This window comes from Podarcis erhardii (genome assembly GCF_964252035.2).
Source record: "Podarcis erhardii genome assembly, chromosome: 3".
Classification (NCBI taxonomy): domain Eukaryota; kingdom Metazoa; phylum Chordata; class Lepidosauria; order Squamata; family Lacertidae; genus Podarcis; species Podarcis erhardii.
The window spans coordinates 86,677,619-86,695,622 of record NC_138507.1 but is presented as its reverse complement, the minus strand read 5'-3'; the positions used below and the strand labels follow the sequence as shown (position 1 = coordinate 86,695,622).

Genomic DNA, 18,004 nt, shown 5'->3' with positions numbered 1-18,004 from the left:
ACGCTCTTCTTAAAGCATGCTTTGGTTAGAAAGTTTATCTCCTCACAGACATAAATCCACAGCTTAAGTCCTTCAAATGACATTTCTGACTTTGGGGGGGGGGGATTCTTGCTTAATCACATAGAGGAAAGAAAGGAAAGTTTTTCCCCCCGCCCCCATCCAGTCCTTTTGCCATACCGAGTCTTGGTGTGTCTTCATCTGGTTAATTCTTGTTCTTCCGACTCGTCTCGTTTATCAGAGACCTCTTCTGTTAGCAGTCTTTACTCCCCCTCCTTCCTTGAAATATGTGCATTCGCTTCATCCTAATCGTTTCTTTTGAAGTTCTTGCAGCTAGAGGCGCGGATCAGAGGCAGCGTCCAGGAGTGCCAATATCCACAGAAGGGCATTCTGCCTAGTGCCCCCATCCCCTCAAATTCGGGGGTGGTATAGGGCACAGCAAGGGCAGCCCCCCCAATCCTGGGGGGGGTAGGGAGGCTATTACTCCCATCACAGTCTCCAAATTACCTCGTGTGGGTTGGAGAGATGTTATTGTCAGCCATATTCTGATGCGCCCCTAGTGGCCCCCTCTCCACCAAATGTTTCTTCTGGTTTCACACATCAAGAATAGTCTTGTACACTGATATAAATTTACTACTCCTTAATCCTGAATTGGAGGACAATGGACCACTTGACTTTCCCAAATTTGTAGATTTAAGTGACATCCACACGGAAACTTCAATGGTAGGCTGTTCACGGGCTTGCCAAGCAAGTATTTTTTATTGTTAAGAGCTCTACTCTTCTCCAGAGCCTGAAGAAGGGCAGAGCTCTTTCCAATATTACACAGCCTCAGAAAGCTGAAGCTTGGAACTGGATAGAGTTTTGACTTTGTAGTTCCACTAAGATTAGAAGCATCTCCAAACCCGAATATGGTGTCACATACAAGACCCCACACCTTTCTCACGAGAGATATAAAGCATTGGACTGCTGCAAAGTACAACCATAGTTTGCAAATTCCTAGATTAATATTTTTTTACAGAACACTGTCAATTATATGCTTATTTATAATTCAGAAAAAGAACCCTTATTCTATGTAACTTGATTACCAACATAGCTGGTTGGGCGACACATGGATCTGGTACAGCTGAACCCTAAGTTTCAGATGCAATACAAATATCTGATATTCTGCTAGGCCATTCACAAGAGTTAACAATCTTCTAAACCTTCTTCTAAATAAAATTTATTGCATGAAAGAGAAATAAGCTATTCAGGAAGCAGTTGTTTCCAGATATACTCAAATTCAATAGCCTGACCTTAGACCTCTGCGACATTCCCAGGGCTACAGGTTACCCAGTGACCTTTCATGTCCAAGTACAAAACAGCTTCACCGTGCCATTCAAACAAAAGTGAGCCACGATTTGTAACAGGAGAAACATTTGTTCCCTTCCCTCTCATCTTCTGTAATGCCACCATTACAGTAGTACTAAAATGGTAGTACTTCAGTTGCCAGAGTAATTGCACTAGAGTTTCCACCACTAACTGCAACAAAAATGTTTTTTGTTTTATGTTGACTATTTAAAATGTTTCTTTTGAGGCAGCATTGGAACAACTCATACTACTTTCACGGATGCATTTCAGAAACTTTAAAAACCAATCCAATTAAAATACATTCCAAATTAAGACCTAGTACAAAAAGCAAGAGTAAATACTTCTGCATGCAAGACCTATTTATTTGTGTGCCTTTAGGCATTTGCCTTACAATACCACTGTGTTGCCCTACAAAGAGTAACCTTTGGCAGGTACTAGACCCAAACATTACCAAGAATTTCAGCTGCATCATCAAATGCAACAACAGTCTTTTCATATTCAAGACTAAATAAACTGTTTTTTCTTTGTGAAACAAAAGCTAGATTCAGAAAGTTAACTCAAAGTGTCCTGAAATATACTAATTGCTTGGAAAAGAATTTAAGAAGTCTTCAAGACAAAGACCTCAATGCAAATGCCAAAGCCCACAAGCCTTTTCTCACTCCTTTTGATTGCTGAAAACTCTACACACATCCCATTCTCTACAAGTAAATACAAGAGTACTTTTGAAAACACCTTTGGATATGCAATCCAGGCTTAAGAAAAATGTCCACTGCTGACAACCAAGTTGGTGAAAAGGCAATCAGGCAAGCAGACACGTGCACACAGAAAAATGAGGAGAGTGAACAATTCAAGTACAAGTCTGAATATGTCTTTTAGATGAACTTGTCCCAAACGTGTTTTGAACTTGGTGTTTGTTTAGAGGGATACTTCAGTAAACTCCCCCCCGCCCTAGAATTTAGGACTGTCCAAATTTTGTTTTCTTCCTCAGATGCTAGCTTGGCTATGTTGCCAGTCTTGAAATACGGCAGCCATGCCATGTACCACAGGAAAAGCATGTTTATATAGCTGGAACTATGCTATTCTGGGGCTTGGCTTAGGTTGAAAACAGGCATAGGCCCTGCAATAAGTGCCAAGAGAGACTGTGCTCTGTCTTAAGTCCTCAGAAACACACAAGTAAACAAGCCAGTCTCAGAAATCTGAGCAATTAAAGGTATCTGGTCTCACTTGGAAGTTTCTCCCCACTCCTTAAACATTCCCTTCTAAAGTATGCATCCTGAGAGATACTATTGATAAACAGAACTCACTTTGAGTATTTTCAAAACCCAGGTAGACAGTAAGTATGTGGTCTTGATGCCTGACCGTCAGCATTCCTCAGTTCAGCTAAAAGTGGCATTCAGCCAACCAAATTGTGAGATGAGTGGTAATTTGGGCAATAGTCTTAGGCTACAATCCTAAACACTTACAAGAGTGTGAATGAGTGAACACAGTGAGAATAACTTCTGAGTAATCATGCATAGGATTAAACAGTTAACAGACAACAGAAACAGTGTTAATTGTGCTTAAAAAGGAAGGCAAGCCATTAAAAGACAAAACAAATTGCTCACCATTTTCTTTATTGAAAAGGGAGATACAGTGGTACCTTGGGTTAAGAACTTAATTCATTCTGGAGGTTCGTTCTTAACCTGAAACTGTTCTTAACCTGAGGTACCACTTTAGCTAATGGGGCCTCCCGCTGCCGCAGTGCAATTTCTGATCTCATCCTGAATCAAGGTTCTTAACCCGAGGTACTATTTCTGGGTTAGCGGAGTCTGTAACCTGAAGCGTTTGTAATGGTTTAAAAGTAAAATAAGGATGCCAGTGAGGGTTTCAAGAAGGTGGTAGTAGATCAAAGTGGTTGTTATATCATTTTGAATGATTCAAAGTTCTAAGATTCTGATATGGGAAAAAAGGGGTGTTGTTAACATAGTGCTGAGAAGAATGTAATTCTTGTGTGATGGAACATCCCCCCTTTCCTCTAGCAGACACCCCTAATCCGCTCTACGGGTTCTCCCAACCCCCCAAAGCAAATCTGGGGACAGGGGCAAAGGGGGGGGGAGGGTACGTTCTGCTGCACTAATGTTAATCCTTGCACTAGTTCAAACATTCATTTCAGTATTGCCCTGGATATCTAGACCCTGAAACTTTTTGTTTTTACTTTCAAAACTCTCCTGACAGTTAACCACCTTAGAAGGAGGAGGAGGGTGGGGAGGATATAAATGGTATAAATACAATAAATAAAAACAAGAAACACAGGGAGCACTTCGCTGAGATGGATCAAGTAGAAAAAAGCCACCTAGCCAATGCCTCTGCAAAAATCATGAAGTTAATTGAAGGAATAAACAGAACACTTATTATTATTATTACTATATATGACCACTTCAGCAAGACTTGGTGATGTCCTACAGAAGTTTCACATAGTCTGTGTGCGTGGGGGGAAAGAATGGCCAACAATGCTACCATAAAACATGTATATACAAACTAGAGAAAATCCAATAATAATTTTACTTATTATTAATGTTGAAGTATGAATCTCCAACAGTACCTCTACAAGAATATCACTATTCAACACTGCTATTAATAAATGGATACAGGAACATTAAAATACAGGTGAAATACTATCAAACAGTATGCAGGAAGAAGTGCACATGGAATTGGAGGATGCCTTGAAGTTCCCACTGATGAATGACCAGTTTATAATGTAGCTTGCCACTTCAGGCTTGCACACAACTGTGTGGGAACCTCAGCCTGTATACAGATTGCTGCACTTTAATGCGTTCCTGAACGTTTCAGATATTAAGCTGGATGTGAAGAAAATAACTGAAACTTTCGCAATGAGATAGACACAAAAGGAAAAGCAAACATGTAGGCCACCATACTGCTGGAGATGATTTTGGGAAATTAAATGTAATCAGATAAAAATGCACTGCTGTTGACTACTCTCTTTTGGTTCTCTTTATTACTTATTGTGCAAAGTTTAAGAGCAAAAGTGGTTGGGAGAAAACTTCTGGTTGCTAAAACTAGTTTGTATCCAGATTAAGTGTTATGTTAACTTAAAAATATAAAGCCTGTCCAAATTTAACATACGCACTCCAAGTCAATGCAACCAACTGCCCTTCTTCTGTATGTCCATGTTAAACAATGCAAACTGAAAGAACATTAAAATAAAAGCAAAGAGCACATGATTCAAAATTTTGGATAAAAGGTGAAAGAACTATGAAGGGCAAAGTTAAAGTGGGGTGCAAAAAATAAGCAATTATTCTTCCATTCTTATGTGTATAGCGCAAGAGACCACTGCATATAGATTAAAGAAGTATATATTAAAGGACCTCCAAGTTTTTAAAATAAAATAAACTTGCCTAAATCCTGCAATTTGCCAAATTATTTAAAAACCTGACAACCAGCTTTTAAGGTTACAGTGGTACCTCAGGTTACAGACATTTCAGGTTACAGACTCCACTAACCTAGAAATAGTACCTCGGGTTAAGAACTTTGCTTCAGGATGAGAACAGAAATCGCACGGCGGCAGCAGGAGGCCCCATTAGCTAAAGTGGTACCTCAGGTTAAGAGCAGTTCCAGGTTAAGAACGGACCTCCAGAACAAATTAAGTTCTTAACTCGAGGTACCACTGTATTTGGGTACAGTAAGCCTGACAGCTGCCGAGATTTCCTGTGATTTATTTAGTGTAAGTTTTTGTTACACATATCCCTTCACTGAAGAACACGTTTTCTTGAGGGCGCCATGTTTAAGGCACTACATTCTCTCAAGCTATACACCCACATTCATGTTTACTACCTGTCCCATACAAATGTATGTTATTTGTGGTATATCAATAGGCAACATTAAAAATGATTGCACAAAAGCTTTGATTCAGGTTGAATGGCTACTTACACAAACAAAACACCAAGCTCAGAAAGCTTACCAATATTCAAATGCTGAGTGAAACACTCAACTCCTTCATTATCTTCATTAACATGCTTAAGGCAGAATAGACTATAAAATTCACTCAAATATACAATGCTTTATTGAATTCACATATACACACATGGTATTTATATCTGTCATAATTAACATGTGAAATTATATGTACAGCCTGACTTCAGACAGGCTATCCAGTGATGGCCAAACTTGGCCCTCCAGCTGTTTTGGGACTACAGTTCCCATCATCCCTGACCACTGGTGCTGTTAGCTAGGGATGGTGGGAGTTGTAGCCCAAAACGGCTGGAGGGCCAAGTTTGGCCATCACTGCTATACGATGTAAATTATTGTCAATGCACATAACTAAGTCAACCAAGTCTTTCATTCAATCTTCTCCTTTTGCAGGATGCCTCTATTTCAGTGAGTGGAAAACTGTGGCCATCCAGTTGTTCTTGTACACCAAACTCCTGGCAGCATGTCCAATGATCAAGGGCAATGGGAATTTTAGCCCAACAACATGTGGAGAGCCATAGTTTTGCCATTCCTGCTTTAGTCCATAGCTCCTAATTCAGACAATCTACAGCTAACCTCAGAAACCATGTTCCTTTTTTAAAAAAGCAAAAAAACAAACAAACTAGAAATCAAGATCACCACCACAAGCATTAGCATGGCTATCCTAGTTTTACATAGGCCAAAAGGAATAACCTTTATACAGGAGTGGCCTACAAGCTCCTCACAGGCAAGATTACCACTTTTGCCTTTAACCCCAAAAAGGAAGGAAGAGTTCCTTTGGATCTGATGACACTGCGCCACACAGCTTGTGCCATTACAGTATTATTCCTCTGAAAGTCACAAAACTGGAACAAAGGTTCTCGTTAACTTTGGGCAATGGGAGAAGCAGATGTGAGGAGAGTTGGAAGCAAGGACTTAAAAGCCACACCCTTTTGGAAAGTTGTCTTGCCATTTCTTATCCCCAACGAGGAAGACCACACATAGATGCCACACCTGGGGCGGCGGGGAGGAGTATATAAGAGTAAAGTGGACACACTGCGATACCTGAGAATTAAAATTACATGGCACACGCTTAAAAAAAAAAAAAAAAGAAGCAGGAAAGGAGTAGGAGGTGAGGGGAAAACAGGGAAAACAGCTTCGAGATCAAACCGCCGTAGAGAGAGGAGAGAAGAATGAAATAAATCGTGGGTTTTCTTCGTCACCCAGCCCCCACCCCCGCTTGGCAGGAAGTGCGACTAGGCCTTCAAGCCCCCGGCTTCCCCCGCCACTGTGATGCAGCCGAGGCAGTCACAGGCCTCGGGAAGGGATCCCAGTGACAGGAGGAGGAGGAGGAGGAGGAGGAGAAGGGCCGCCCTCCTCTTCCTCCAGTGGGGGAAAGGGAGTGGAAAGAGGGCGCCCGACCTCCCCGAGAAACAGGGGCTCCCCTCCCCGAGCCCTTCCCCTCCGGCCTGGCCTCCCCAGCCACCCAGCCAGGCCCTCGGGAGCGGAGAGACCCCAGCCCGGCAGCCCCGGCCAGGCCTGGCCCCTTTTGCCCGCTGCCCTCCCCGACCACGTACTCACCCCCAGAAGCCGCAGGGGCAGCGGGGCGGCAAGCTGGGGGCTTTGCTGCGCTCGCTGCCGGCGTCTCCCATGGCGGCGGCGGCGGCGGCGTTGGCGGCCGCAGCAGCGGCGGATCTCAGGGCCGGGGCCGAGGGAAGAAGGAAGGGGCAGCTCCAGGCGGAGGGTCCAGGCCGGGGCTCGAAGCCGGGATTCCAGGCCGGTCAGCTGGAGTCGGGCGCTACCACTGCGGCGGCAGCGGCGGGGCGGGTGGGTAGCTGAAGCGAAGGCGGCGGCGGCGGCGGCGGCGGCGGCGGCGGAAAAGGAGGCGGCCGCGCCCTGTGGTGCTTGAGGTGACACTGAGCGGCGGGCGGCGGCTGCCGGGGGGTTGTGACGGGCCCGCAACACGCTAGCCCCGCGGGCGGCGCGCGCCCCCTGACCCAACAATGCCCTCGGCTCCTCCCCCTCGGGGCGAGTGAGGTGGTCTTGCCCGGCCACAGGATCTGCTGGGAGAGGAGTGTACCAACGTCCGGAAATGGGTGGGGGGCTGCCGGGGACGGGTGGGGAGGCCAAAGCCGAAACGGGGAGCTGAAACGAAGGCTCGTGTTACCACAGCTTTAAAGAGGAAATCTTCCAGGGGCGAATAAGCTCGAGAAGAGTGGTTGGGGAAAGACCGGGCATCCCCCGCACCATCATCTGCTAATGGTACGGTCTGAAGAGAGATTGAGTCCGGGGTGAGGCAGATAAGGCTCTGCGCATGCGGGTGAGCAGAAACCCGGAAGTAAGCGTGAAGTAAAGAGTCACTCCTAGGAGTTTCCCCTCCCCCGCGCTGGTGGAATTCCCTGTCTAGGCAGGAGTAATCCCGGGAATTCCTGTTGGGGCTGCCCTACTGGCGTTGTTCGCGGCTGCTTCCTTCCCTCTCCTCAGCCTTCGCACTGGAGGGAGAGGGTTGGAGGAGCCAGGCTGCAAGCTTATGCACAGTTCCCCGCGAGTAAACCGGGTCGAAGTGTGTTGGATTTACTTGCTGAGTAAACATTTGTAGGGGCTGCGCTGATAATAGTCCCCAATTTAAAAGGAAGAGCCAGCATAGATAGCTTTCTCCTCTTTTCCTTAAACAGAACTTAATGCACCTTTACCAAGTGGCGTGATGGCAACAACCACACACAAAAAACAAACCCCAGGTGGAGGCGGAGGTCCCCCAGCTTGTACGTGCTGCACCTAAATTTTGTATTGTGCTGCTGCTGTTAAAGTTACAAGCGCCCGTCCCATTATTAAACCAGCTTTTGGCTGGTGCCTTGTGATAGCTTTGTGGTACCGGATCTTATAACATTTCTTTTAAAAAAGAGTAACATGGAAAAGGTTCTGTTTTGCAGGTGTTAAAATAGGTGTAGAATGTGATCCTATGAGTGATTATTCAGAAGCAAGGCCCCCCATTAGTACTAATGTTGTATTAAAACACCTGAAGCTGCTAAAAGAATGAAGAATCCAGGACCACTTTAACAAATTTATTTAAGGGTCCACCTGGCACCATCATAAACCATCTTTCTGGCACTAAGCTAAAACTTAATGGATTATGATTAGCTTGATAATGGCCCATTTGATGAAATATTCTGCAGAGGGGGGGTTCCACTGGGTCTGTTTATGGATTATTGAAATGGTGTTACTGAAATTTATTGTTACAGTTTTGTGCTACACATTTGTGCCTTAACTTTTTAATAAGTTGTTTAGAGATTTCTTGCAGTAAGTGACTAATAAGTCATATAGGTAGCAATACTGACTTTTAAAATGTTTTAAACATTGGAGTAAAATGACTATGGAATGTATAAAATATAGGCTGAGATTATTATGCATTTATTCAACAGAATTTGCATGCCAATTGTAAAGAAAATCTCTTAAGTGGTTGAGTTTAAAGTATGCAACATAAACACAGTGATCATTCACAACAAAAGTAATCAGTGATAACACAATCGGCCTTAATTTGCTATGTTAATTAATATATGTAGTTAAATAGAAAACCACTACATTTATAGCCATAGATATAGACGTGAACTTCTTTTTAAACAATATTTGTATTCATTTTCAAGTTGCACCTCACACATAAAATAACAAACAGCACATTAACCACGTTGCTTAAAATATCACATCAGATTCTTACAGTTCACACAGTCTTCTCAATGGATATAATCCAAAAGTGGTTGCCACACATTATAGAATAGGTGGGGGTTAGAATTCTCTTTGGTCCTACAAATTTGACATATCAGCTTTTCAAGCAGGACTATTCTCCATGTGCTTCAGTGTTCAAGCCCAAAGCAGTACATCATTGCATGACTATTTCCATATGCGCCACTGCAAGGAGGAACATTAAAAGTTCTTTATGAGCAAATGGTGGAGCAGACATGCCCTTTATTCCAAGAAAAGAAAGTTGAGGGGAAGGTTGTAGGCCATTTTGTGTATTAAACTCAATTTTAACTTCTTGACATTCCTCAGTCTCATACCTGAATCTGCCATTAAAGTTTCTTTCATATGGCCACTTTCAGGTAACCAGCAGATTCTGATACCAATTTTGTGTCCATTTGTACTGTAGCGTAGAGAGATGGGTCTGTCTGATTTCCTATGTATGTACAGTGGTACCTCGGGTTAAGTACTTAATTCATTCCGGAGGTCTGTTCTTAACCTGAAACTGTTCTTCACCTGAAGCACCACTTTAGCTAATGGGGCCTCCTGCTGCCGCTGCACGATTTCTGTTCTCATCCTGAAGCAAAGTTCTTAACCCGAGGTACTATTTCTGGGTTAGCAGAGTCTGTAAGCTGAAGCGTATGTAAGCTGAAGCGTATGTAACCCAAGGTACCACTGTAGAATGCAAAAGGCATTATCGGCAGATGAAAAAAATAACTTATTGTAGGGTTACTGGACGTCCCCGTTTCCTGGGGACAGTCCCCAGATTTGCAAATTAGTCCCCCGACAAATTCCATCCCCAGAATGTCCCTGGATTTCATCTAATGTCCCCAGGAAACGTGGCAGTGGGAGTGGCAGCGGCAGTCTCAGCAGCCCAGAGCCAGCCTGGTAGCACAGTTGGCTCTGGCTGGCTTCAGGAGCTGCCCGCTGCCATGGCGCCCGCCATTTTGCCTTGCTGGAAGTCCCCGTATGATGTGTTGCGCACAAGACACATCATATGGGGACTTGCTGCAGGGGCTGAAAATGCAGTGCTGGGCGCCGCCGCCGTGGGAGAGCAGCGCGGGGTCGTTGAGCTTGGTGCACCACTGCAACCTGGCACTCAGCTTGCCGTCAGCGCTGCTGCCCAAGGCCGTCGGCTTGGTCTCAGTCTCCAAGTGGTGCTTGGGTGGCTGCAGCTGCTGCTCAGGTTCGCCATTGTGCTTCTCGACTTGCAAGTGGCGGCTCAGCTTGTTGGCCAGATGTCATTGGCCATCACAGACGAGAGGCGAGCAGGAGACGAGCTGATCCAGCCCAAGCGCGCCCTCCCACTCGCTCGCCGCCAGCTCTGCCCTGGGCCCGCTGACTGGGCACACTGTGGCGTGGATGGGTGGCCTCCGGGCAATGCCTGCACAGGAAATGCCCAGACAGGCGGGCAGGGCAGCAGTAGGAGGAGGGGGTTTCTGCTAATGCTTACCTCCGAGTAAGCCTGTAGGGGATCGCAGTGCAGGGACGGGGGGGAGCATGGCTAGTGCTTCAAGAAAGGCCAGGACCCAGAGGAAGGCCGTGTAACAGAAGAGACTACAGAAGAGAAGATATTAATTCTTTATTTTTTTTAATAACTTTTTTCCTCTCTTTTTTAAAAAAAATATTGATTGATTGATTGTGTCCCCAGATTCATTGAAAAAAATCTGATAACCTAATTGTAAATTGCATTGCTGATGAAAAGCAGTGTATAAGAATACCACATAAATAAGATGAATAGGTGAATGAACAGTGTGGTGTAATTGTTAAGTGCAGTAGTCTCATAATCTGGGGAACCGGGTTCGCGTCTCCGCTCCTCCACATGCAGCTGCTGGGTGACCTTGGGCTAGTCACACTTCTCTGAAGGCTCTCAGCCCCACTCACCTCACAGAGTGTTTGTTGTGGGGGAGGAAGGGAAAGGAGAATGTTAGCCGCTTTGAGACTCCTTAGGGTAGTGATAAAGCGGGATATCAAATCCAAACATTTGTCACTAGCTCCTGCATGAAATGGGAGCTCATTAGGACCATTTTCTAAAAAAACTGCAGCTTGAGGGGGAAACAAACTAACCCTGCTCATGTGTGTTTAACAGCAGTCATTAGGAAACTAACAAAGAAAGAAAGAAAGCCAATGAACCATTTTCTGTCTCTTTATCTTTGTGTTGGAAATAGGCCTGTTAAAATTTTGCATGTCAGGGTACTATGAAATACATATGACTAAGCAAACCAGGCCTGGTGAGGACGTTTAAATGCAAGCCATTTGATACTTCCAGTAATGCTGGAAATACCGAGGCAGCAAAAAAGACCTTTCCTGAGTCGTTAAGCTGGGGATGCGCTACAGAATAAATCCACAGCTTACACTCACTTTACTTATGTGATTGTAACCCCACACGCAGGGGTGGGGTGGGGTGGGAATAAATGGTGAGCAGGGAAAACTTGTCATTCCCTGTTCTCCATTTATTAATATACAGTGGTACCTCTGGTTGCAGACGGGATCCGTTCCGGAGGCCCGTTTGCAACATGAGCAGAACGCAACCCACGTCTGTGTGTGCGTGGGTCGTGAATCTCCGCTTCTGCGCATGTGCGTGATGTCATTTTCTGTGACTGTGCGAGCAGCAAAACCTGGAAGTAACCCTTTCCGGTACTTCTGGGTTGCCGCGGGATGCAACCTGAAAATGCTCAAACTGAAGCAAACGTAACATGAGGTATGACAGTATATTTTCCACTCACAGACCTAGTGGATTTTCCTTCCTCACTATGCTCTCAGAAAGTTGCAGCAGGGCCCCAGGAAGCTTCCAGAGCTCTCACTCCTCCTCTCCCACAATTACATTTGTGAATAAATAGTAGCTATTACTTGTTTTATCACTATAGTAGCGCTAATTCTTAGTCAGTTTTTATTTGAGTAGAATGATAGTTGTAAAAATGAAAGGGAGAGGGAGCTCATTGAAGTCAGTTGATTAGAAGACTGATAAGCCTGTTTAACGTGTGTGTGTGTGTGTGTGTGTGTGTGTGTGTGTGTGTAATCTCAAATTTGTGGAAGTGAGTCCCATGTAACTCTGGAAACTACCCATGATAATTCATGCATAAGATTGTGGTGTTAAGATTTGAAAGAGGAGCACATATTGTCCAAAGAATTGTGAATTAAAAGAAGAAAATGTTCCTGAAAAACTATAGCCATGCACATTTTTCCTTTTAAAATGATGACATTAGCATTTATGTGAATAACCACTCATCTCTGGATAATTAAAATTAAAAATAAAAACTTTACCAGTTCTATACTCCAGGTGTGGGAGTGGACAGGAAGTATGTTGCTTCTTAAAGGTTTTTGTACAACAGAGCAATGTGGGCGTGTGTCTGTTACAGCAGAACGGGCCACACATCTGTGGAACTACTTTAGGCTTGTCCGTGACATTGCTCAAAGAGTTTTCATAAATGTGTGGTGCACCAGATACTATGATGGGAGGCACACCCACAAAAGACAGTAAGATACAGCTGTGACAAGAGTCTCCAAGTCTTTGTGAAGCTGTGGTCTGTACAAAGCCTATAATAGCTGCAGACTAGATCACAGTTCAGTACCCCAAGTGAGCCTTTGTGACATCACAGCTGACCAGTTTTACAGTTCATTTGCAAGTGGTCTTTCTGGTGGTTGTGATCAGATGGAGCCCTTAGAGTGCCTTTTGAAAATCAGAAGGGGTTTTTTTTGGGGGGGGGTGTTTTGTAGCAGAAAGGTTTTCTCCTTTTTGTGTTTGTATGATTAGGCAGAGGTGCTCTGAATTGCACCTGGTTCCAGTTATTGTTAGAACCATACAGTATTATCCAGCTGTCTCTTCTGAATATTGTATTCTGGTGCATCCCTTTCCCATAATAACCTCATTTCCTTGCTTATTCCCTCCCCTGCCCCATAGTTCTGAAATCATGGAGCACCAGCATTGACCCACTGCTATTTGTGATCCACAGCGATGTAAGTCTGCCTGACCTAATGATTCATGAGCTGTATCTCTCCTTCTTCCCAAACTCGGGGTGTGAGACCATCCTGTTAATCTATATGTATTCTAGAAATCTAACTGGCCTTTAGGGTTGATTGCCTTCAGCACCAGACTGAAACCAATGCACTTCAAATAACCAGGTAAAGGTTGAAACGTGAAAGGATGTGTTAATATAACACAAAAAAGAAAGCCGTATTTTTATTTTAAATGGGCCTTTCTTACATTTCATTTACTGTATTAGTTCCCATCAACTAGAGAGTCAATGTCTCTTATAAAATATACTGCTTTCAGCAAACTTGGATGGAATCACATGGATAAATGGTGCCATTTTATCCCCTCAGAATTCTGTCTATAAGTAGCAGCTGGATATATTCAATGTACTTCAAGTGGAACCATTCCCACAACGAGTTCAGTTTTATCAGTGCCACTTCAGCTCCTGCTGTGATTCTGCTGCTTGTGTGTTTCTGTTTACCTTTTGAAATCCAACAAGATTCAGAGATAGTAAGCTGTAGCAGGACACAGATTCTCCATGTTTGTCCCAAGAGCTCATTTGCACCTAGGTTAAGTTTTGGGAAAAGTTGGTGCCGTTTCCCCCCCAAATCCCAGGTGGACTCGATGACACATCTTCCACTTCTGGTTTGGTTGTATGAAAGAAAGCTCCTCTTGATAGTGGAACTAATATTTCTCCACAATATTTCTGCTTGTGTTTCAACTGTCAGTAGTGCTCCCTCAAGCATGTGCTGACTGAAGAGCCCCACACATGTGCATAGTAGGGAATGGATGTGCTGAAACAGCCTATTCAATCTGCTAAATCAACAGTAGGGTATCTGAGGGTTACCATATATCCGGAATTTCCTGGACATAACTGGTATTTGGCTCTCACAAACAGTGTCTGGACAGGAATTGTTGAAGTATCCAGGCAAAATATGGTAGGTGTGATAGCTCAAATAGAAGTGCTTTGTAGTTTTAGTGCTTTGTGAATTTGGCACCTTTTCCTGCTGCCATGTTCAAAAAGTGCCAAATCACAGCTGGGAAGGAAAAAACGGAAGCATTCTTATGTGTGCTCCCCAATTCTTCCTTTGCAAGCCACAGGTTCAAATTGAATCGCCAATGTCATATGACACCAGATGATTGACAGGTGAGCAGCTCCACCTGCCTCTCAAAGTAGCCCATAAATGGTACCATTTTAGTGGATTATATCACTGCATTTGAGGAAAGCTTCAGCTCTTGAATTTAATGTTTCAAGCAAGGGAGACATTGTGCTTCCCTAACTGGGTGTATTCCATATATTATTTTTATTATGAATTTATATCCAAAGGAGCCCAGGGCAGCATATACTGCATTTCTGAGATTATTTGACAATATTACTGTTGCCTTTAACGCCTTTTAAGCAACATGTAAGACTTAACTTTCATTGGCTTTTAATCATCAGCGTGATAAAGTCCTCATTCGAGCTGCACATAATTGAACTATTTAGTCATTCCTGATATTTCAGATCCCCCAGCTTTTTACTATAATTTTTCCAATTTGTTTCTGATTACCTATCTTAAGTTAGCCAGAGCTCATTGCAGTTGAGTCCTAATTCCTGTGCATCAGGTGCCTGAGAGGTATATTGCAAAACAACAAAAGACCAACACTTGCAACCAACTGTGTGTGATTCATCTGCTAAGTTAGTGCCCAGGCACTAGGCTGGGAACCGAACACAAATCCTGAAGCAAAGCCACATGTTGTAACTAGTATCTTTTTATTTGCAGGTAATTCAAACCTGTGTGTTTAAGATGACATGTTTTATGTAGGTCCTGTCACCAGTGCCACTCTACATGAGTCATGTGTAATAGCACCTGTCTGGGCTCTCTTAATTGCTTTGTTGCCAGCAGCGTCTTGGAGAAACAGAAATCTGTGTAGATTCTGCATTATAAAAGCCTTTAAAATAAACTAAAAAAAGAAAGAAAAGCACTGCTGTGGTTTCCTTCTCTCTCTCCTTCCTCAATTTCCACAATTTAATCACGTCCTGCCTGTTAATCTTTTCTGCCTGCCATTTCCCTTCAGTGTTTTAAAAGGGTGATATTCTAAGAGAGATGTGATCTGAGGGAGAAGAATAGAATGCCAACTTACTGGTGCATGTGTGTGTTTTAAAAAGCGATTATTTCAATCAGATGAAGGGTCTCTCTTAACAGATTGGAACCATATGAGTGGCTTTCCTCATTTTACGGTAATTTAGCCCTCAAGATGGGAAGGAAGATGGGTGCCTCTTGTCGTCCACTTCACCTGCCCCCTCTTTAGGGTTTTCTATAGTGTATCTCTATTAGCAATCATATCACAACCAAAATAAACAAGAAAGAAACGGATTGATTATATACAGGCACAACTCTTGTCTAGTTGTTTTGAAGCAGCAGCAGAAGGTGTTAGGGCCCATCCCCGTAGGGTTGTCAACATGTCCAGAACAAAAAAGGGAATGACCTGGCTGCATTGTGAGTTTGTTTTTTTAATCTTTGAGCAAACTGCCACTTTTTCCTCTGTAAAAGTCAGAGATAATGATAAAACTTACGTTTATTCATTTTTTTTACTTCAAAAATTGCAGTAATCAAGAAAACATATTAAAGAGCATGGATTATTATTTTTTACACAGTTGGTATAGGATATTGTAGAAACTGCCTTCATCCTTCAATCCAGGTAAGTGAATGGAACAACAATAAAAAATCAAATGACAGAAGGATAGCCCTTGAAGAGTAACTTGATTAATAGACTGATTTTAAGGTGATTGAGCAAACGTATCAAACCCATTTTGTTTGCTTTTAAAATTTGGGCATATTAAGCATCACAACAGTTGCAGTCCAAACACAGTGAGAAGCTACTCTGTATGTCATTACATATACTGAAGATGTTCAGATATGTGTTTTGGTTAACATGCTGTATGGTAGAAGAAGACTCATGCCTTCTCTTCTCCATTGCAACCCTGGTGTGCTCCAAGAAGGACAGAGGTCTGGAATATGGGGGGGGGGGGGAATTGGGAGAAATCGTGCAGAGTCAGCTGGGATGAATGGTGTTAAGTTGTGGGTGAACATATCAGACGACACAGCGATTCTTCAACAGCTCTTGTTTATTCACAGGCCAGAACAGAACTGAACAGCAAACAGCTCAGCCGGCCTGCTTTTATAGGCAGCCGGCTGTCAACATTGTAGCAACAACAACCCAGAGTTTCCCGCCTAAAGTAACTGACGTGGACCTGAGTGAAAACTATATACATGATACTCCTGGTGGCCAGGGTGAGAATTTCAATACATAACACCTGGCATCCCCCATTCACACAACCCACCCCCACCTAGTTTCCCCCCTAATTCTCCACTCCTCTGCCGCACTCCTTGAGTTTGCACTGCATTGTTTACCACAGGATACTGTTTTTTTAAAATGCTAAATCAAGAAGATATTTAATCTAGCCTTTTCTGTTTTGAAAACTATAAGTTTTCCAGTCTGGGAGCTGTTGCAGCAAATGGGTGTCCTCCCTCCGCCTGCCAATCTGCCTTGGTCAGCATGAGTAGTGGGCTGTGGAAAAAGTGGTAGCTAAACCCTCCATTAAGCCCTGCTACTGCCAGCCAGAAGTATTGATTGACCTCTACATCTCCAGCCAGTGGGCATTTTCAGAATAATTAAACTTGACCATTATTGTTGGCGACTTGTGCATTCTTCATATCCCCACCCCACCCTGTTGTATGAATCTGGTCTTTCAATGAAATGTGAAAGTCGCTACAGACTTGTGAGCCTGATTATCCACTAGACTGGTTTGATGGCAAATCCTGATTCTGCTTTCTATGCAAAGCATATTTCTGCCTAAATCACGTACGAGGCTTTCCATTGAGGCAATATAAAAGAACTGTAATTTTTGGAAGCAATAGACATGTCTATAGATCATCCATAAGAGTTGGCCTCTCGGAAGCTGCATATGCCTCAGGCCAAATAATGCTGTTAAGAGATGTTTTAGCTGATTATATCTCTATTTTTCACTATTAGGCAGATTGTATTTATTTTGCAGCTCCTGAAAAGACAGTAATGGGTCCTGAGAATTTAATCAATGTGAGAGCTTTAGAATGCCCCTGCCTTCCTGTGGCTTTCCTATAAATGGATGGCCAGCCATTTTAAGTGGAGGATCAAGCAAATTAGAGACTTCTGTTACATATCTAGGTGAAAACATTCAGTAAAAGCAGCATAAATTTCACTAGCAGCATGTTTAAACTGTGTTACCAAAGCATGGACAATAAAGTCCAATGTTTTCTCAGCTCCTGGGCATTTTCTTATCTTCTTTCTTCTTCTTTCTTCTTCTTTCTTCTTCTTTCTTCTTCTTTGGCAATCACTCGTAGCTAGGTAAAATTGTCTTCCATGAACACGGTCTTAACAGTGAGTCCAATTCTGGATCCATTTGTCCTTCCACAGTGGGGAAATAGGTTTCCGGGCGGGAGTTGATCACAATGAGGGTTTGCCAAGTATGCCTTCCTCTTACCACGTTTTCCCCTTTCGTTCTGAGTTCAAGTGTCTTCAAAGCCCATGACACCTTTGGTCAGTGGCAGAGGAAGCCGCCCAGGGGCGGGGCGAAGGCGGGGCACGCTGCCTGTAGGGACGGGACACACCATGGGGCCTCCCGAGTCTGCCTGCCTCCTCCCACTCAGCCACCCTACAGCTGGGGGGGGGGGAGGCAGCGGGCAGACCATTTGGGGCAGCGCAGAACCTGCGGGCGCCCAAGCCACCATGTCACTCCCAGGAGAGACGTGTGGCTCGGGTGCGCTGCAGGACCCACGGTCAATGCTGCCCGGCATTTTGTCACCCCCCTCAGTGGTGACACCCGGGGCGCACCACACCCACCTTCCTCTGCCCCTGCCTTTGGTAAGGGCTGTTCTTCAATTGGAGCGCTTGTAGGCCAGTGTTTCCCAATTATCAGTGTTTACATTTTTAAAAATTTGCCTTGAGAGAGTCTTTAAACCTCTTTTGTTGACCATCAGCATTATGCTT

The 18,004-nt window shown here is 43.9% G+C and overlaps 1 protein-coding gene across 1 annotated transcript in view; it reads right to left on the bottom strand.

The window, feature by feature from the left end:
- The window catches only part of ZFAND3 (zinc finger AN1-type containing 3), a 146,394-nt gene extending 139,248 nt beyond the window's left edge, over positions 1 to 7,146 (bottom strand). The window contains exon 1 of the mRNA XM_081854227.1: positions 6,871 to 7,146. Within this exon, the coding sequence (XP_081710353.1) occupies positions 6,871 to 6,941 (71 nt within the window). The 5' untranslated portion in view covers positions 6,942 to 7,146. The remainder of the gene's footprint in view (positions 1 to 6,870) is intronic.
- Positions 7,147 to 18,004: the final 10,858 nt, after the last annotated feature.